General features: G+C 51.1%; 3 protein-coding genes across 3 annotated transcripts in view; 2 read left to right on the forward strand and 1 right to left on the reverse strand.

Annotated features, from left to right (window-relative positions):
* Positions 1 to 6,270, forward strand: part of PUSL1 (pseudouridine synthase like 1) — a 35,188-nt gene extending 28,918 nt beyond the window's left edge. Inside the window, exons 6-8 of the mRNA XM_056865514.1 lie at positions 161 to 215; positions 5,227 to 5,389; positions 6,197 to 6,270. Coding sequence (XP_056721492.1) covers positions 161 to 215; positions 5,227 to 5,389; positions 6,197 to 6,270 — 292 coding nt within the window. The remainder of the gene's footprint in view (positions 1 to 160; positions 216 to 5,226; positions 5,390 to 6,196) is intronic.
* The window catches only part of INTS11 (integrator complex subunit 11), a 130,497-nt gene that overhangs the window by 102,573 nt on the left and 6,988 nt on the right, over positions 1 to 20,936 (reverse strand). Inside the window, exons 12-17 of the mRNA XM_056864839.1 lie at positions 20,417 to 20,579; positions 18,864 to 18,971; positions 18,285 to 18,346; positions 16,458 to 16,600; positions 14,072 to 14,201; positions 12,368 to 12,434 (exon numbers count right to left, since the gene is read on the reverse strand). Of these exons, the coding sequence (XP_056720817.1) occupies positions 12,369 to 12,434; positions 14,072 to 14,201; positions 16,458 to 16,600; positions 18,285 to 18,346; positions 18,864 to 18,971; positions 20,417 to 20,579 (672 nt within the window). The 3' untranslated portion in view covers position 12,368. The remainder of the gene's footprint in view (positions 1 to 12,367; positions 12,435 to 14,071; positions 14,202 to 16,457; positions 16,601 to 18,284; positions 18,347 to 18,863; positions 18,972 to 20,416; positions 20,580 to 20,936) is intronic.
* Positions 10,380 to 11,438, forward strand: LOC130491726 (lysophosphatidic acid receptor 6-like). Its single transcript, XM_056865515.1, has one exon. It carries the CDS (start codon positions 10,380 to 10,382, stop codon positions 11,436 to 11,438), a length of 1,059 nt encoding a protein of 352 aa, XP_056721493.1.

Below are 20,936 nucleotides of genomic sequence, written 5' to 3' on the forward strand. Positions count from 1 at the left end.
GCACGCTTGCTCTGGGCAGCCTCTTCTAATCTTGCCCCCCCTCCCCCATGCTGGCTCTCGCACGCACAAGGACCCCTGCGTGCCTCCAGTCCAGCCTCACTGCTCCTATCCTTCCTCTCGCTGTGGTTTTAATATTGCTGCTTTTCTTTTCTCCTTCCAGCGAGCTGAGGTTTTGGGAGCTGGAGTTCCAAGGCCGGTCATTTCTCTACAAGCAGGTACTGTGGGCGACGACGTCATGAAATCTCGTTTTCGGCTCTTTCTTCCCACTCTCCTTCCACTCACCTCAACAGTACCATCTTTGCTCAAGCGATGGGGAGATTCTGAACAGCTTCCTTTTGGGAAGAAACTCCGAGTGACTTTGCACTCCTCATTTGATCGGGAATGCACAGGTTGAGCAGGTAGTTCAGGGGCGCTAGAAGCAAGTTAAATTGTGGAACTCCCTGCCCCAGGATGTGGAGATGGCTGCTAACTTGGAAGGCTTGAAGAGGGGAGTGGACATGTTCATGGAGGAGAGGGGTATTCATGGCTACTTGTCAAAATGGATAGTAGTCATGATGCATATTTATTCACTCCAGGATCAGAGGAGCATGCCCATTATATTAGATGCTGTGGAACACAGGCAGGATAATGCTGCTGCAGTCGTCTTGCCTGTGGGTTTCCTAGAGGCACCTGGTTGGCCACTGTGTGAACAGACTGCTGGACTTGATGGACCTTGGTCTGATCCAGCAGGGCTTTTCTTATGTTCTTGTATTCTTAAGCGCACAGGCAGGGTGCACTAGGGTTACAGTGGTAGTTTTCACCCTTCCAGAGTAAAAAAGGTAAGGTAAAGGTCCCCTGTGCAAGCACCGGGTCATTCCTGACCCATGGGGTGACGTCACATCCTGTTTCCTAGGCAGACTTTGTTTCGGGGTGGTTTGCCAGTGCCTTCCCCTCCAGAGTAAAAGCTGGCTCCTAAACTCAGCCCGTGTAAAGTTAACGGAAGCCAAATTTTGGCATAAATCGTTAGGGGAGAAGATCAGAGCATGTGCTTTTAACAAACTGGGGTACCCCCACATTAAATAAAACCTGTCGGTATGCAGAAAACTAATGAGCTAACTCATAATAAAGTAGCCAGTTGCAGGGGGTGTCGTTGGGAGCCAGTGTAGTACAGTGGTTAGACTGTCAGAGTAAGTTCTGGGAGAGCCAGGTTCAAATCCCCGCTCCACCATGGAAGCTCGCTGGGTGACCTTGGGCCAATCATGCACTCTCAGACTAACCTACCCCACATGGTTGTTGTAGGGCTAAACCAGAGGTGAGGAGAATGACGTTAGCCGCTCTGGGTTCCTTATTTGGGAGAAAGTCGGGGTTAAAATGAAGAAAATAAAGTTGGCATAGTGGGAGACGGGCAGATCACCGCTACCTAGGGCCACAATCCATCTGGAAGCTTTTCTGGCGCAAGACACACTGGGATGAATTCCACAAGGAAAGAGAAGGTGTGATGCTACACACACACACGAGCTCTGCAGAGCTCCTGATAATTCCAGTGAAGTGTGCGAGGGAGAGTTGGTGAAAGGTTATGATTAAGAAGGTTAACTGCCGAAGTACATGGGCAATCTCAGACACCTGTGTGGTGTGCAATAAAGTTTCCAGGAGTTGGAGGTTAGGGCTTCTGTGTTCTAATTTTATTTTAAAGAAGTGACTATACAAATTTGATTTGCGGAATTTATGGCATTTGCAGAATTTGGCTTGCGGAATTCCACTTTGCTCGGCACGGAACTTACGAGGCATGGGTGCAGAGGTGACGAAAACACAACTTTTTCTGTAGCTTCTGCTGACGTGGTGGGACAGATTTTTACTGCACTCCTGCACCGGGTTCGACCTTAAGGTGATATTCGCTGCACCGTACTGGCTGACACTGAAGGAGCGGTGTGATGTGACGGCTTAAAACGAGGACCCGAATTTAAATTCCCTGCTGAGGCCATCCGTATCTCTCAGATCAACCAACCTTACGGGGCCAGACAACCAAGCAGGCTGCCTGAGCTCCCCAGAGGAAGAGTGATGAAAAAGTAAGACAGCTGACCGGATCTCTGCTTACCTTGGCGTATGGTTGTCGGCCTTTCCTCAATGAGCTAAACTCTGGATTAACCTCCAAAGCACACATCCCCGAAGGATAAAATGGCAGCCAAAACATGGGACTGTCCCTCCCCCAAGGAATGACAGCTTTTCAGGGGGCACAGAAGGAGTCACAAATATTTGCACCCTTGAGCATGGCGAAACAAGCAACCTTTCCCCCAGCGCGATCAGATCCTCAATTTGGCAAGCGTTTCGCCAACAAAAAAAGATGGAGAATTTGCAAACAAACAAAAAAGCCCCCCTCTCTAGAGCGCACCCACCCAGGAAAGCCCCCTCTCCCTTGAGCACGCCCACACTCTCACTGTGGAAAAAAGATCCTGTGCAAAAATTCGGTCCTGGGGAAATTTCAGCGGAAATGTTGAACCGAAGCATCACCACTTTGATGTACAGTGCTTCCTAGTGGTGAATTCTAGGAGAGCCATATGTATTACCATTATCAACGTGTATTTTACGTATCAGGCTGACCTGTGGATCAAGACACTTTAATCCCCCCCAATAGTAAAAGGCTTTAGAAGAAAACCATAAACAAAGTGGCATAAAAACGTAATAAAAGGCACCATCTAAAATTTGGCCAATAACCCTTTCCCAAAAAAATATCTGCAGAACGGGATGGCTGTCCGTGGCAATTCATTGCAGACAAGGAGTGGGAAACCAGTTCAGTTTTAGACCAGAAGCACCAATAAGGACTGTGCTGGGTTTGCAAACCTCAGTAGGGGATTAAAAAACAATTTCCTTTGCTCTGGAGTGGAGTGACCAGTTTGAACCCTGGTTCAAAAACCACACTGTTCCACGACGGGACCACCTTTCTCCACAATGGGGCCCCAAAGTGACTTACATTGTTCTCTGCTCCCCTTTTTTATCCTCACCACAACCCTGTGAGGTAGGTTAGGCTGAGTATGTGACCGGCCCATCGTCACCCAACGAGCTTCCATGGCAGAGAGGAATTCGAACCTAGGTCTCTTTAACCACTGCCCCATGCTGGCTTTCTATCAGGATGCTGGTGATAGCAGCCGAGGAAACCAGCACCCATTACGTTTCTCCTGTTATAGGTTATAGGTCTCGGGGAGGGAACAGGATATCAAGGCAATCCCAACCACTGAGATGGGGTCAGGTTAGGCCCCTAGGACAGCCCCACAGTGAGGTGGAGTTGTAAGAGGGCTGTCTGGAAGGGGCTGGAATTTGGGAGTAGGAGGAAAGGATGTTGACTGGGTGGTCAGTGGCTGCTGATCATTCACCTTCCAGTGGACAAGTGTTTTGTCGTAATGAAGGATGTGACACACACCCTTGGCAGGGCTGCAGCCAGCAGCCTAATACTTGGCCGTTGCATTTGAGAAATTCATGGAGGAGCAATCTATACATGATAGCTCAATGGATCCTCCATGGTCAGAGGCAGTGTACCTCTGAGTTCCATTGAGGGGGGCAGCAACAGAGGAAAGCGGTTGCCTTCACGCTCTGCTCGTGCATTTCTCAATTTAGTAGGATGCTGTACTGGATGAACATCCAGCCTGATCCAGCAGGGTGCTGTTTGTGGTCTTGCACTGCTCTCGGGTGCGGGGTCAACCCCTTGGTCCCCCTTGCTCCGACTGATAACCTCTTCCCAAGGTTTTGGGCAAGGGTTTCTTCGAAGTCTGCTGTTTGCCATCTGACAATGGTGGGGATTGTACCCGGGGCATTTGGCATGCCAAACAGGTGCTCCATCACCGAGTTGCCAAACATACCCTGAAAAAACCAGCCTGCCTCATAGACTCTCGGTCTGTTTAGCTCTGAATCATCTCTGGCCAGCAACATCTCACCAGGAACCCCCAGGCAGAGAAAAATCTTTCCCGGCACTCGTGATCCTGACAACACTGGGGGTTGAACCTCAGCCCCACTCTGCACAAAGCGAGGGAGCACATAGGCCCTCTCGGTAGTTTAAGAGGAGGGGAGCTTTGCGTGTCTGTATGAAGAGCACAACACCCACCCGGAGCCTAGCTTGTCTGGGAATTGAGGGCGGGCTAGAAGTTAAATTAATAACAAATAAATCTTAGGAACTCTGAAACATCCCAGCAGGTATGTCGTTCTTCTCCGGAGTGTGACTGAACTTGGGTGACTTGGAGTGGGAGGGGCTGTTTTCCTCCTACACTTTGTTCCGTGTTGACATTTTGCCCTTCATAAGGGGATGTGGTTGGTGGGTGTTTTGGTTAGGGTTGTGTGTGTGTTTTTTAAAAAGAGGAACGCTTTCACTTGCACTCCCCCACCCATCTTCCTCTCCCCGCTGCCGCCAGAAACGGCACCCAAACTGGTTGCATAACAGCTCCAGGTTCCTTTGCCTGCAAAATCTCTTGCTGGCGGGTGCAGGTGGGCGGCGGCGCAGTTTCGGCTGCCGTCGCTTGGCTTTGGGTCACGATACGCCCACCAGAGCCTCGCGCCTGCTGGAGCCGAGTTCCCACCGACAGGTTGAGTTGACGCGCGAGGTGGGGGTTCGTGACTCTTGGCAGAAAGAAAGACTGACGAGAGTTTCCTTCTGTAAAACTGACAGGCGGCTACCGTCTGGGTGGGTGGAAGGTGTCTCTGCTCATGAGCCCGAAAACATTTTTATTGCGTTTCGAAGCTAATGTAATTGACTTGCTGGGGCCGACCCAAAAATATCCATCTAGCACAGCTTGCAATGTCCAACCTGGCTCAACCAGAAACCTCTTGGAAGCCCACAAGCAGGGCAAGAGGGCTATCTCTTGGGGGGGGGGGTTGTGTCTTGCATTCAGAAGCTAGTGTAGTGGTTAGAGCAGGGGTGTCAAACATAAGGCCCAGAGTCCGGATGCAGTCCGCGAGCCAGCTATCCCCACCAACACCCTCGATCTGGGCTGACTTCGATGGACTAAGGGTCTGATTCAGTAGAAGGCTGCTCCATGTGTTCATGTGAGGGACAGTGCCTGCTAACTCAGAAGGTTTGCGGGGGTGTTAGGCTTTCGGGGGTGGAATTCAACCTCCGGCAAACATCTGCCCAGCACAGCTGCGGCAGAACGAGAAACGCGACCCTCCTCTTATTTGCAAACGTTCGCTCTTTGCCGAAAAGCCCGCAGGTCAAGGGACTCTTGCCAATTTCGAGCCTTTCTCCCCCATGCAATTTCATCCTAGGTGCGGCGAATGGCCGGAGTACTGGTGGCCGTGGGCCAGAACTGGCTGAAGCCCCACCATGTGAAGAGTCTCCTAGAGGCCAGGGACCTGATGGCTTACCCCAAGAACGCCATTGCGCCAGCACACGGGCTCTTCCTCAAGGAAGTAGAGTACTGCGAAGCGGGTGAGTGACACCCTCCCCCCTTCTCATAGGTGCTTGGGGGATCCTCGTTTTCAGATGTTCCCCTCTATGCCATGAACATCCGCTGCCAGGTCAACCTCCAGGAGTTGTTAAAAGAGGACCTGCAGACATAGGACTTAGGCAGATGATGAGAGAGAGGGCATCTTGGCCATCTTCTGGTCACTGGGGGTGTCGGGGAGGAGCTGAAATGCTTCCTAAGGGAGGGCTCTGCCAACGCTCACTTGCCCGCTCATGTGGGCAAGAGAAAGTAGAGGGGGGGGGAATTGCACTGGAACCCAGTGGTGATGGGCAACCCTCTAGGAACCCCCAATCTTTATAGGCTAGACCAGGGGCGTCCACCTCAATTGTTACGAGAGTCAGATGTGACATCAATGTCACTTGTTCGGGTCATACCTGGCCAAGCCCAGATTGAGAATGGGGGAGGGGGGTCCGCCTCGGTTGGCTTGTGGACAGGATAAGAGCTCTCAAGGGGCCAGAGCTGGCCCTTGGGCCTTCTGCTTGACACCCCTGGACTAGACATTCCAGGAAGTCTAAGAGCATCGCCCAGAAGTGGTGCCACTCCAGGGATCGGACGCAACCTCCCTCCACGCACGCTTTTTCCTGGGGATTGGGCCAGCCCACTTAGACTGTAGAAAGCCTTTGGATGGGCAGTGGGTGTCCCAACAGAAGATGGCACTTACAAGAACCGAAGCTGCACAGATGTTTAGGAGGGTCTCGGTGTGGGGCGCTTGGGATTTCTTTTGCCCCCCCCCCCAAACACACGTTTATTTACCTCTCTTATTTTCGCAGATTTGGAGATGGGAACGACAGAGACAGAAGAACAGTCCGGGTTGATGTATCATGGACCCCAGGAAGACTGCTAGCGCACCTTTGGGGGGGAGGCAGGAGGATAGTCTAGAAGTGCACTCTTTTTGCCCCGTGGGCATGTCAGCATCCCCACCCCATCTACAGTTCAATGTTGATATAGACCGGAGCATCTCTGTGCAAAATGAGCCAAAGACAATTGGGGAAAAACGCAGCCCTAAAATGACAGAAGAACGACAGTAAACCTCAAGCCGTTCGCCTGGGCCGTCTATTTTGTGGCCATACAACAGAATTTGCACTGCAGGGCACCATGCGTCGCCCTGAGGATTTTGAGACTGATTTTGGATGAAGCAAGCAACTGGCCTTCTGGCTGCAGCAACGAGTTTGAGGAATCATGGGGATGAAGAGCAGGCGAAAAGCACAACTCCTCGCTGCCTCCCCGATCAGCTGCTCTTGCCCAGCAGCAAAGAGAAGATCTCAAGAAGCGGAAGTTCCCTGACTTATTCTTGCCTCTGCCCCCCTACTCACAAGCTGGCCTTAGGCAAACCCCGCACTCTGCTGTCAGCTTCATCAGAGATCACAGTATTGAGCTAACTTGTAAGGTTGATTGGGGGGGCGTGTCTGAGATTGTGTATGTCAAGTGCTCTGAGTACTCCAAAGTGCTAGCTGAACACTAAAGGTTATTTTTAAAAAAGAGGTTATACAAAATGAGAGAAGCGTATTTTGCAAAAAAAAATAAAAAATAAAATCTGCTTTTTAACTTTTGCTCTCTTTTCCTCGTTGACTCCCTGGCTCACGTCTGAGAAAAGAATTCCAGTTCCAAATCACTTCATAAGGTAGCCCTGTGTTAGCCTGCAGGTAGAACTGCTAGCATGGTGTAGTGGTTAAGAGTGGCGGACTCTAATCTGGAGAACCGGCTTTGATTCCCCGCTCCTCCACATGAGAAGTGGACTCCAATCTGGTGAACCGGGTTGGTTTCCCCACTCTTCCACATGAAGCCTGCTGGATGACCTTGGGCCAGTCACCGTTCCCTCTGCTCTCTCTCAGCCCCACCTACCTCACAAGGTGCCTGTTGGGGGGGAGGGAAGGTGATTATAAGCCACTTATAATCCTTTTGGTAGAGAAAAGCGGGGTATAAAAATCAACTCTTCTAGATGAGAGTCCAGGAGCACCTTCGAGCCCAACGAGATTTTCAAGGTATGAGCTCTGGAGAGAAAGGGAGCTTTGACCCTCCAAAGGTCACACCCCGAAAACTTTATTGGTCTCTCTGGTGCTCCTGGACTCGAATCCAGCAGTTCCAAACAGGGCTCTCCAATCACATGACTCAGAGGGCATGTGTGTGTTTTGCCACAGATTTACCTAAATGCATTTGACCTACAAGTATTTGATCTCCTCTGGGCACAGAACAGGGGTCACTGGGAGAAAGGGAGGGAAAGGTAGCTACAAATATCCTGCATTGTGCAGGGGTTTGGACTAGGTGACCCTTGGGGTCCTGTCCAGCTCTTATGTTTCTATGTACGGCAGCCAGCGGGGGGGCTACCCCGTCCCACACCGGACAGCTACACCTAGCCTGGCAGGTCTACAGCGAATCGAATGGGGGCCACCAGACCCTCGGAGGCAGCCCAGGTGTGGCTGCTGCTCACCTGCACCGTCTCGCAGCCTCCGCTTGAACTGTAAACCTCAGCCCCGGCGCTCTGCTCATCATTTCCTGTGGCTTCTTGCTGTGGAACAGATGAGTCGGCCTTCCCCCCACCCCCACTTGCCAAAGCGTGCAGGAACAACTCACCACGGCAGCACTCTCATTTCAAGAAGAGGAGAGAAACAGGAGGCACAAAGTCCTGGTGACCCCACCCAAAGGAGCAAGCTAGGCCAGCAGAACAGCAAGTATCACGCAAGCTGGTAAGTTTCCCCCCCCCCCATCCGCCAGAGAAGGTTTGCATGGGTTTGTTAACAGCCATTGGTCTCTTTCCTTTATGAAATGGCCGGTCCGTTCCATCCAGACTCCCGTTTCCAGCCAGCTGCCTTCAGGAAGCTCGGTTGGGGCACGAAAGGCACCGTCCGTGCTCGGGCCCAAGCCTCTGTATGCAGAAAGTCCCGCCTTAGTTAGAGCTGGCAAAGGGCCCCATTCGATATAGCGGTGTGCTGTCCGGCAGTAACCAAGCAACATCTCTGAGAAAACTCGTGAGCAGGACAACACAACAGTGTCTCCCATCTCCCTAGCGCCTGGTATTCGGAGGTAGACTTCCAACAACGATGGAGGTACCATCAAAAAAGGTTGCTAACTGACTACTCCATGTGTTTGCCCAGCTTCGTCTAAGTCAGCGGCTGTCGCCGTGATGGGTGCCAGTGACTTTCTTTCCCGAGGCGTGTAGCTAATTCCTCAATCTATCCAGAATGCCGGAGCAGATGAACCACTGGTCTGATCCAGCAGGGCTCTTCTTATGGCCTCATGACCTGATCCTCTTCCATAGGATCTAGAAACCCCTTCCCAGAGGCAGGCAGCCACCTGACTCAATGAAGCTCAAATAGGGCATGAAGGTACTGGTCGTTCAGTAGCCCCAGAGTGGAAGGCAAAGGCCCCCATCCTGCATGATTTTGTAACCCCTCTTCTAAAGTCTCCCCTCAGTCATGTTTCTTTCCTAAACACCCCAACAATTTTCCTCTGCTCTACAATGAAGGTACTGGGTTTTTTTCACTTCGTTTGCTTGGGTTTATGCGGATTGGAAGTAATTTATGATCTAAGGCAGTGGTTGCCAACCTTTTCACTTGTGTACCCTTTGGCCGCCTGTTTCCATAAATCGAACCCCACATACTGTGTGTGTGTTAAGTCAAGTAGCTTCTGACTCATGGGGACCCTATGAATGAAAGTCCTCCAAAATGTCCTATCTTTGACAGCCTTGCTCAGATCTTGCAAATTGAGGGCTGTGGCTTCCTTTATTGAGTCCATCCATCTCTTGTTGGGTCTTCCTCTTTTCCTGCTGCCCTCCACTTTTCCTAGCATGACTGTCTTTCCCAGTGACTCTTGTCTTCTCATAATGTGATCAAAATACGATAGCCTCAGATTAGTCATTTTAGCTTCTAGGGTCAGTTCAGGCTTCATTTGATCTATAACCCACTGATTTGTTTTTCTGGCAGTCCACGGTATCTGTAACACTCTCCTCCAACACCACATTTCAAAGGAGTCTACTTTCTTCCTGTCAGCTTTCTTCAATGTCCAGCTTTCACTCCCATACATAGTAACAGGGAATACAATGGCATGAATTAACCTGATCTTGGTGGCCAGTGACACATCCTGACACTTCAGAATCTTTTCTAGCTCTTCATGGCTGCCCTTCCCAATCTCAATCTCCTTCTGATTTCTTGGCTGCAGTCTCCCTTTTGGTTAATGATGGAGCCAAGGAATAGAAAGTCTTCAACCATTTCAATTTCCTCATTGTCAATCTTAAAGTTAAGTCTCCTGTAGCCATTACTTTTGTCTTCTTGATGTTCAGCTGTAGTCCTGCTTTGGCACTTTCTCTTTTAACTTTGAGTAGTAGTCGTTTCAAGTCTTTGCTATTTTCTGCCAGTAATGTAGTATCATCGGCATATCTCAAATTGCTAATGTTCCTCCCTCCAATTTTCACTCCAACTTCGTCTAAATCTAATTCAGCTTTCCTAATTATATGTTCTGCATATTACCAAAATGTTTGTAACTAATATAATTGCTATTATTTCAAATGCCTTTTCTCGCCATTATTCAACTTTTTTTCACGTACCCCTCAATATCCTGGTTTGTACCCCTGGGGGGGTACATTGAACCCCAGGTTGGGAACCACTGATCTAAGGCAATGGTAGTTCCCCAAACTGCTGCCCAAGGGTTACCCCACAGGACAGACAGTATCAGGGCATCCTTGCATTTTTTAGTGAAGGTCAGGGAAGGGATGTTTAACCTTCTCTGCCCCTCCCTTGTTCCCATATTCTCAGTCCTGCCAATTTAATGTTCTTCTGTCTCTACTTTACAGCTCCGCTTTGCACTAACCCCAAGCTTGCTTGCCTGTGAAAACGGAGCCTCCCTGTTAACCCGGAAGAACAAGAACCCCTTCCACAAGCAGAATCTTCCAATTCGTCAGGATGGCACGTTGAGTGCCCTCAGATCTTGTGGAGAAAAACAGAAGCCACTCTGGATGCAATGGAGAGGCCAGCCAATGTGACGCCGGCCAACGCCAGTTCCGAGTGCCTCCTTCAAGCGGACTTCCAGTATTCCGTCTTCCCTGCCGTCTACAGCACGGTCTTCGTTTTGGGCCTGCTGGAAAACATGGCAGCCTTCTACCTCCTGACCTGCAAGACGGCCGGTGCCCCCCGTTCCTTTGTCTACCTCATCAACTTGGCCGTGGTGGACACCATGTTCGTCTGCGTCCTGCCGTTCAGGGTCCACTACCACCTCAACCGCAACGACTGGGTCTTCAGCGACCTGGCCTGCGCTGTCACCGGCAGCATGTACTTTGTCAACATCTACCTCAGCATGGCCTTCTTCACCTGCATCTGCGTCGACCGCTACGTGGCGGTCCTCCACCCTTTCACATACATCAGAATCAAGGGCGTGCACTACGGGATAGTCTCCGCCCTCCTCTGGGGGGTAGCGGTGGGCGTTGCCCTGCCGCTGGTCCTGGGGGGGCCTTTGACCTCCCACAAGAGCAACAGGACAGCCTGTTTCGAAAGCTTTGGGGCGGGCAGCTGGAGGGGGCGGATGGTGCCTTACAACGTCTGCGCCCTGGTGTTCGGCTTCGCCATTCCCTTCGTGGTAATCTTGGTCAGCTACCCATTGATCGCCAGACGCATCTCCCGCATCCCCCGCAGTGCCCGCAAGAGGAAAGCCCTGGGGACCATCTACCTGATCCTCCTCATCTGCATAACCTGCTTCCTCCCCTATCACCTCACCCACCTGCTCCACTTCCTGATGCGGGCCGGCCTCATCCAGAACTGCCGCTTTGCCACCTTCATTTACCAAATGCGCCGGGTCACCTTAGCGCTGGTCAGCTTCAACTGCTGCCTGAATCCCATTCTTTACTACTTCACTTCGGCTGGCAAGCGGTGGCGCTGCCAGCTACCTTTCCAAACCAGGGCCACCAAGGTCTACACCATCAGCGGCAGACGGAACTGCAGGCTCCCATGTGCTCGCCAAGTGCAGCAACTGGACGTGGATGAGTTGAAGTTGTCGAGAAGGTTGCAGCAGCTTGGCGGACCTTAAACGGAAATTTAGCTTCCTCAATGCAGAGAAGAAGACATAAGAAAGGCCATGCTGGGTCAGTCCAAGGCCCATCAAGTCCAGCAGTCTGTTCTCACAGTGGCCAACCAGGGGCCTCTCGGAAACCCCCAAATAAGACGGCTGCAGCAGCACCATCCTGCCTGTGTTCCACAGCATCTAATATATTCAGTATGCTCCTCTGATCCTGGAGAGAATAGGTATGCATCATGACTAGTATCCATTTTTAGTAGTAGCCATGGATAGCCTTCTCCTCCACAAACATACCCACTCCCCTGTTAAAGCCTTCCAAGTTGGTGGCCATCACCACATCCTGGGGCAGGAAGTTTCACAATTTAACTAGGCGTTGTGTGAAGAAATACTTCCTTTGATCAGTTTTGAATCTCTCACCCTCCAGCTTCAGCAGGTGACCCCGCATTCTAGTATTATGAGAGACGTCGCTCGAGTTGCAGGGATTGTGGCCAGAGGTCCTGAGCGCCTCTGGCTCAAGGACCTCAGGGATGGGGGAAGACCTTTTGCTGCTGCTTGGGGGGGCCGATGCTGAGCTGGGGGGACCAGCGGTCTGATCCTGCAGAAGGCACTTCCTGTGCCAAGCCCACAAGAGCGTCCCTATTTTCGTCTGTGAAACGTTGGAGAGTTTGGGGCACAGCGAACAGCTTCATAGCTTTTTAAAAGAAAATTAATAAAGTCATGGGCGGTAATTGCCAGTAGATTTGCTGCACCTGCAGTGGGCATTAGTATCCAGAACGGGACCTTTGTCTTGGTAAGTCACTCTGTACACGCCAGCAGAAAAGGCCAAAGGTACCATAATTAAAATTTATTTTAAAAGATAAACCAAACACCTACGGTATTTACAGTGCACCTGCTCCTACTGCTTACGGAAGACTTCCCCCAAAAAAGGCATGGGAGGGGGAGTCACGCTGTGATTTGGGGCAGGGCCTTCTTCAGCAAAGAAGTCACGTAGCTTCCCATCTCTTCTTCCTGGATGCGGAAACCAAAAAGGAGAAAGCATTCTTTGAAATCTTTCCAGCCTTCTTTCTTAGTTTGCGTTGGAATTCAGTACTGCAACACTGCTCTGCTAGCCTGAAAAGCACAGATTCCTTTTTCTTTCTTTCGATAAAAGCGTCACAGCTGGAATGCTAACAGATAGATTGTGGGGTAAATCTTAATAAATCTGTTACCCAAAGGTGCTGCGTGATCTCTTTGCTGTAATGGGCTTTACACAGCAAACTCTTAAGGATTTTTTTTTTTTTGTATAGGATTAGATCAGGGGTGGGGAACGTCAGGCCCGGGGGCCGTATAAGGCCCGCGAAATCATTTGGTCTGGCCCTTCGTGGGTCCTGGCAGATCTCTAGCTCTAAGACTGGCGATCCGCCCCCTCCCGCGGCCAGGAATAGCCTCTATTCAAGGTGGATGTTTGTTTTGCCGAGAAAAGGAATCTCCTTTCCCCCTTGCAGAAGAGTCATTAGCTATGGAGCTGCTAGGACCACCCAAGAAACTATGTTAACCCTTTCCCACCTGGGCTGTGGAGAAACGTATTTCCTCTGCACTACAAGAGGGCTGGGGGCAGAAGTGGCGACAATGGAGGGGTTAAAGGGGGCAGGGCCAGAATGTGCGGCCCGCGAATGATGTTATAAATATCCAAATGGCCCTTGGCAGAAAAAAGATTCCCCACCCCTGGATTAGATGTTTTAGGGAGGATGGAGCTGGTCTCGTAAGTGCACATGGGCGTGGCTTTCTCCCCCGGGCGGTTCAGAGGGACAGCGTGGTGTTGTGGTTAAGAGAAGCGAACTCTAATCCGAAGGACTGGGTTTGATTCCCCACTCCTCCACATCAAGCCTGCTGGGTTACCTTGGCCGGTAACAGTTGTCTTAGAACTCTCTCAGCCCCATCTACCTCACAAGGGGCCTACTGTGGGGAGAGGAAGGCACTGGGATTGTAAGCAGCTTTGAGACTCCTTACGGTAGAGAAAAGCGGGGTCTAAGAACCACATCTTCTTCACATGGGATGAAGACACACAGTGCAGCTTTTATTTGGCCAGAGACCACAACAGGCTACCTCCAACTGAGACAGATGTCGCACCAAACAGTGGTTAAGGAGAAGAAGAAGAAGAGTTGGTTTTTATATGCCAACTTTCTCTACCACTTAAGGGAGAATCAAACCGGCTTACAATCACCTTCCCTTCCCCATCCCACAACAGACACCCTGTGAGGTGGGTGGGGCTGAGAGAGCTCTAAGAGAGCTGTGACTAGCCCAAGGTCACCCAGCTGGCTTCATGTGGAGGAGTGGGGGAATCAAACCCAGTTCTCCAGATCAGAGTCCACCGCTCCAAACCACCGCTCTTAACCACTACACCATGCTGGAGGAGGCCTGAACTGACAGACCACATCCCATCCCTCCCCTTCCAGAGACAGGAGTGAACTAGCAAAGCCAAATGCAGAGGGGAAAGAGAAGTGAAGTGGAGGAAGAAGCTCCGAAGCGGGGCTTTGCCTGCGGCACGCTTGGGAGCTGAAGAAGCAGATCGGTTTCTGAATTACGGCTCGTGCAGAACCTCGGTTTGATGCCCTGTCTGAATGGAGTCCCCGTGTCTTACCATAAAGCACAAAACTAAGCCTCACCTGGTACGTCCACGAGACCAGCAGGAGTTTGGTGGCCGGGTCCTCCGACTGGACCGTCACCTGGATCAGGATGGACTCCACCATTATCGAAGTGTCAGAGAGGTGCTGTACGGAATAGTCCTTCAGGATGCTATGGAAAGACGAGCAAAGGGAGGTCTCGTTCCCATTTTCCACGGCAGATCCCACAGCCGGCGAAACCCAGACCCAAAACTAATTTCCATAATCAGACATGTAATTTTGTAACATTCTGCTATCTGTTTTCTAAACATTAATACACATTTTTCTTTGGTGCAACCATTACCCAAGACAGGAAATGGGGGCACTGAGTTAAGAGAAGGGGGGTGGAAGAAGTTGGTTTTTATATGTCGACTTTCTCTACCACTTAAGGGAGACTGGCTTACAATCACCTTCCCCTCCCCACAACACCCTGTGAGGTAGGTGGGGCTGAGAGAGTGTGACTAGCCCAAGGTCACCCAGCTGGCTTCATGCAGGAGTGGGGAAACCAACCCGGTTCACCAGATTAGCGTCTGCCACTCATGTGGAGGAGTGGGGAATCAAACCCGGTTCTCCAGATCAGAGTCCACCGCTCCAAGCCACTGCTCTTAACCACTACACCACGCTGGCTAAATAATAATAAAACAACTGGAAAACTATTATCGTTTCAGGCATGTTTTTAGTGGGATGTGGAGGTTTCAAAGTCTGGCATCTGTCCCTCCCCTCAGCTAGCAACACCAAGAAGTTACTCAGAATTGTTCAATTTATACAATGGCATTCTGCTTTTCTGGGTGCAGAATTTGGACCACGTGGGTACAGAATGTTTCTTGGAGGGGCAGCAGGCAGACAGTCTGGGCTATGGGTCCTTCCCAGCTATTGGCCTTTCTAGGGCTCTCTCCGGCCCCACCCTCCCAAGATACAAACAAAAGGTTTTAGGCATCCAACGGCTGGAGCCGAAACACACACATCCTCCAGTCTATCAGCAGATAAACGCGAGCAGGAGAGTGGCAGGTAAATCCTACAAACAAAAGTGCATATTCAGAGTGACGTTGCTTAAGATTTCACCCCCCAAAATACCAACAATCAGAACAGTTGACCTGGGAGGGCATCTGGGCATGGATGGAGTGTTTCTGGATACTTCTGTACCACCAAACATTGTTGGGGTGGGAGGTGGTATACTGACCCAGAGATGTTTGGCCTCCCCATATGGCAAAGGGACAAACACAAAAGTGTGTAGACGTGGGCACCTTTGGAATTCTGACACGGCCTGAAGGCCACAGCAGCAAAATGGCTGCCACAGGAGGAGGAGCCAGCCGCAAAATAATTGCCACAGTTTAAATCCAGTCACGCTGGGCAGATCTTTGTGCTGTGGTGGCAGCCGCTGCCAAAGCAACATATTTAAAAATCTGCACAGCCAATCAAAGCTCCAATCAGAAGCCTTGTGGGGCAAAAGCCCTACCTGGCCCCGCCCACTTCCTAAAACACTTGGCGGGCGCCATGGACCCCGGGTGTAGACAAACCACTAGTCCTATGACCCATGTTAGTAGTGGGGCACCAAAATGCTGCCCCCCCCCCAACAAACCCCATTAGAAAGGAAGATTTCACACCTCCTAATTTAGGTCGACTCAGCCTCCCATCCTTCAGAGGTTGGTAAAATGAGGACCCAGCTTGCTGGGGGTAAAGGGAAGATGACTGGGGAAGGCACTGGCAAGCCACCCCGCAAACAAAATCTGCCTAGGAAACGTCGGGATGTGACGTCACCCCATGGGTCAGGAATGACCTGGTGCTTGAACAGGGGACCTTTACCTTTTTACCTTCCTTTGCTCCTGTGAGTGACGGTGGAAGCGGCCTGGCGACAACAGAGACCACACGGGGAGCTCCTGATCTGTCAGAGACTACGTAATACATTTGTAACATGAGCCCCGTGGCCCAGAGTGGCAAGCTGCAGTCAAAAGCTCTGCTTACCACCTGAGTTCAATCCCGAGGGAAGTCGGTTTCAGGTCGCCGGCTCAAGGTCGACTCAGCCTTCCGTCCTACCGGGGTCAGCAAAATGAGTACCCAGCATGCTGGGGGTAAAGGGGCATGCACAGGGGACCTTTACTTTTTAATTTAGGTAGATTACACGTAGATTATGGACTACGAGGACACGTGGAGTTCCCAATGCTGCCTCCCAGGGCTATACTTTTCTATCTGCGACAGGAGCCCCCTGGAGAGACTCCAAACCTCACGGCCTTGCCCCACAAGGCAAAAGCTTCTGTCTTGCTTCCCTGCCTCCCGGAGGCTAAATTCCTCTTCCCTAAGGAGGCTCCTTGCCCCAGCATCACATTGAAGGGGGAAAAAAACCAGGCGGACCCCAAACTACTGGGTGCTGACATCCAACCCAAGCACCCACCTCTTCAGGTGGTTGTAGACGCGCAGCCCCGTCTCATGCTCCTTGCGGGGGTCCTGGAAGTGGATGCGGCAGGTGAAGCGCAACTGGTGTTCCCCCAGCCCCAGCTCCTTGAGGGCTTGCTCCGGAGAGACCAGGCGGAAGCTCTGCCGGGAGAGAAGGAGGAGTTGGTTTTTATACCCTGCTTTTCTCTACCTTAAGCCCTCTCAAAGCGGCTTACGATCAATATTCCCTTCCCCTCCCCACAACAGACACCTTGTGAGGTAGGTGGGGCCGAGAGAGCTCTAAGAGAACTGTGACTGGCCCAAGGTCACCCAGCAGGCTTCGTGTGGAAGATCTGATTGTCTGAACCCATGCCAAGAAAAGTATGTTAGCACAGGCTGAAGTGTTAATAGAGGTCACAATCCCCCCTCCAGCTCAAATCAAATCATCTTTATTACAGCCAAAGGCCAGCATAAAATATACATCCTATGATAAAACCATACAGCTCCCACTTAGAACACTTCACCCATACTTACTAGTCTGAAGATTAATCCGTAAGGTCTTTGTTCATCATTAATACTTTCTGTTTCTAACAGATATAAGAGCAAAATTTTGCTACGGAGTGTGAGATAAAAGTCACCCTATTTTCCAGTAGATATTCTACCAAGAAGAAGAAGAGTTGTTTTTTATATGCCGACTTTCTCTACCACTTAAGGCAGAATCAAACCAGCTTACAATCGCCTTCCCTTCCTCTCCCCACAACAGACACCCTGTGAGCTAGGTGGGGCCGAGAGAGCTCTAAGAGAACTGTGACTGGCCCAAGGTCACCCAGCAGGCTTCGTGTGGAAGATCTGGTTGTCTGAACCCATGCCAAGAAAAGTATGTTAGCACAGGCTGAAGTGTTAATAGAGGTCACAATCCCCCCTCCAGCTCAAATCAAATCATCTTTATTACAGCCAAAGGCCAGCATAAAATATACATCCTATGATAAAACCATACAGCTCCCACTTAGAACACTTCACCCATACTTACTAGTCTGAAGATTAATCCGTAAGGTCTTTGTTCATCATTAATACTTTCTGTTTCTAACAGATATAAGAGCAAAATTTTGCTACGGAGTGTGAGATAAAAGTCACCCTATTTTCCAGTAGATATTCTACCAAGAAGAAGAAGAGTTGTTTTTTATATGCCGACTTTCTCTACCACTTAAGGCAGAATCAAACCAGCTTACAATCGCCTTCCCTTCCCCTCCCCACAACAGACACCCTGTGAGCTAGGTGGGGCTGAGAGAGCTCTAAGAGAGCTGTGACCATTATTATTATTATTTATTACATTTATACCCCGCTCTCCCCAACCTGAAGGTTGGGCTCAGAGCGGCTTACACAGTCTAAAAACACAATAAAACAATAACCCTTTAAAATACAATTTGAAATAGCCCAATAATGCCCCTCAATGGTGCCAAAACTCCAGAGACAGAAATTTGTAATAAAATTAATCTAACCACACTCTAAGGTGGTATAGAAGGGGTGGTGCTCAGCAGTGGGGAAAGGGGGGGAAAGGACCAGGGAGGCCAATAATTATAATGAGAACCATCGCTGGCCTCAACCATAAGCCCAGCGGAATAGCTCCGTCTTGCAGGCCCTGCTGAACTCCTGAAGGTCCCGCAGGGCCCTGATCTCATTAGGGAGGCTATGCCACCAGGACTAGCCCAACGTCACCCAGCTGGCTTCATGTGGAGGAGTGGGGAATCAAACCTGGTTCTCCAGATCAGACTCCACCGCTCCAAACCACCACTCTTAGCCACTACACCAAGCTGGCTCTCAGTCTTCTTTTGCTCCTTTTGCTTACATTGTCCTTTATGATCAGCGTGCCGTGCATGAGTTTGGGCTTCTTGGAATCCGGCAAGGGACCTGGAGGCAAAAGAGAGAAAGGCAGAGCCATTAAGCAACACGTGAAGCTGCCTTCTACTGAATCAGACCCTGGGCCCATCAAGGTCAGGACTGTCTACTCAGACTGGCACTGGCTTTCTGGGATCTCAGGCCGAGGTCTCTCACATCACCTCTGCCTGGCCCTTTCAAATGGATGCTGGGGATTGAACCTGGGACCTTCTGCAGGCCGAGCAGATGCTCTATCTCTGAACCACTCTGCAGTCACCATCTGTCACTGGTCCAAATTCCACGGTACCCCGCCACAAGACAGGAAACACAACCACTGCTCAAGGGACCTCAGACTTCACATTCAACCCCAATGGTCCCCCTAAGGCCTCTGCTTGTGGTGCTCAAGATGTGCCAGCTGACTGTAGAACCACTGGAACCCTCCCCTTCTCCTTACAGACATCAGGTTTGTTGTTCTCTGGCCCGGAGAACAAAAGAACTGGCACCCTATTGAGATGTGCCGCCTCCAAAAGGTGGCGACCCGGAGTCTTACCGATCGCGAGTTCTCGCTTCAGAAGCCCAAGGGAAACGTCCACCGGGATGTTGGGGCTGGTGAAAACGGTCACCGTCTCTCCGTTTGCAGGCATGTGGCAGTTGATGTCTGTGTGCGAGAGAAACACAAAGACAGGGACTATTAGGGAGGGGGGTACTGAATCTTTAGAGCTGAAAAACAGGCTTGGCAAGCAGTAAAAAGGTAAAGGTCTCCTGTTCAAGCACCAGGTCATTCCTGACCCATGGGGTGTCGTCACATCCCGACTAGGCAGACTTTGTTTACGGGGTAATTTGCCAATGCCTTCCCCAGTCATCTTCCCTTTACCCCCAGCAAGCTGGGTACTCATTTGACCGACCTCGGAAGGATGGAAGGCTGAGTCAACCTTGAGTCGGCTACCTGAAACCGACTTCTGTTGGGATTGAACTCAGGTCGTGAGCAGAGCTCGGACTGCAGTACTGCAGCTTACCACTCTGTGCCAGGGGGCTCCTATTGGAAAGCAGTAGCATTTCCAAAAAATCAGGAAAGTACAGCTGTAGATTTTACTTTTGTGTGGTTGGGAGGGCCAGACCAGGATCTGGGAGACCCTCGTTCAAATCCTCTCTCAGCCACGAAGCTCTCTCTCTCTCTGTCTGCCTAACCTACCTCACAGGGTCATTGTGAGGATTAAATGAAGGGAGAATCTAGTACACCGAGAGCCTTGGAACAAATAATGGGTGCAGGACAAATAATGGGTGCAGACTCAGCACTGCCATAGACCTCCGGAGGACTGCGTAAGCCTCACAGGCTCAGCCTGGAGCCCAGACCCATTTGGGCCACTGTTCACAAGACCTCCCCCATCTGACACCTGGGCCATTTTCTCCCATGGGCAAAGGCCTCTCTCATCCTACCGGTGTTACCTCTCTGGACAAGTTAGGAACCTCAGCTGCAGCTGAGCCCACGGCCGAGCCCAGAAACACACAAAAGGGAAGGGAGCCACCAAAGAAAATTAAGTTGGAGAGCTCTGCCAGAGCCTCAGCTGCAGCTCAGGTTGGCAGGAAGGAAGAAGAAGAGTTGGTTTTTATATGCCGACTTTCTCTTCCACTTAAGGGAGACTCAAACCGGCTTACAAACGCTTTCCCTTCCCACAACAGACACCCGGTGAGGTAGGTGGGGCTCAGAGAGTGTGACTAGCCCAGGGTCGCCTAGCTGGCTTCGTGTGGAGGAGTGGGGAATCAAACCCGGTTCTCCAGATCAGACTCCACTGCTCCTAACCACCACTCTTAACCACTACACCATGCTGGCTCTCCAGCCTTCTGCCCACACTCGCAACCTCAGTCAATGGCCACTGGCATTTCAGCCTTCACTCGATCACATGATTCCCCACTGAAAATTTAGTCGCCACCTAGGGCGGCAGGGTGCTTGGCGGATTAGTCACCCAGGTGAACTGACTACAGGACAGGAAGCAAGCCAGTCCTCAACTGGTAACTTGACAGAGCAGCTCTGCAAAACACGAAGAGGCCTTGGAGAGTGGGGGAATCAGGGGCAAGAAAAATCCCACTGTAGGGTGGACGTACGGAACTCCTGCTCGATCTTCTGCTTCAGGAACTCCATCTTCTTTGCCTCGCCGTGGACTAAGAGGACATTGCGCGGCTCGGCCTGGCGGATGAGCTGCATGATGCCTTTGGCATCTGCGTGGGCGCTGAAGGACATGTACTCCACCTGCAACTTCACTTCTAGCTGGAAGGCACAAGACAGACAGACAGGACTTCAGCCACTGGCACCAGGCACCAGAAACGTGGTCCGCTGACACCCACGCCAAGCAGGCGGTTGCCAGGCTGTCTCCATTTGCAGCTCAGGGTTGGATCTTTGGGTGTGTAAAGTGCCGCCAAGTCAAAGCTGAGGCAAACAGAGGTGGGTTTGCCGCTGCCTGCCTCTGTGTGGCAACCCTGCACGTCCTTGGTGGTTTCCCATCCAAGTACTAACCACGCTGACCCTGCTTGACTTCCAAAATGTGATGAGATCAGGCTAGCCTGGGCCATCCAGGTCCAGGCAGATTAACTGGTTTGCTGTTGTCTGCCTTCCTTGGTGGTCTCC

The sequence above is a fragment of the Euleptes europaea genome, chromosome 19 (genome assembly GCF_029931775.1).
Source record: "Euleptes europaea isolate rEulEur1 chromosome 19, rEulEur1.hap1, whole genome shotgun sequence".
NCBI classification, from domain to species: domain Eukaryota; kingdom Metazoa; phylum Chordata; class Lepidosauria; order Squamata; family Sphaerodactylidae; genus Euleptes; species Euleptes europaea.

Excerpts from the sequence above, each read along its gene's own strand:
- LOC130491726 (XM_056865515.1), top strand. The coding sequence starts at position 10,380 with ATGGAGAGGCCAGCCAATGTGACGCCGGCCAACGCCAGTTCCGAGTGC.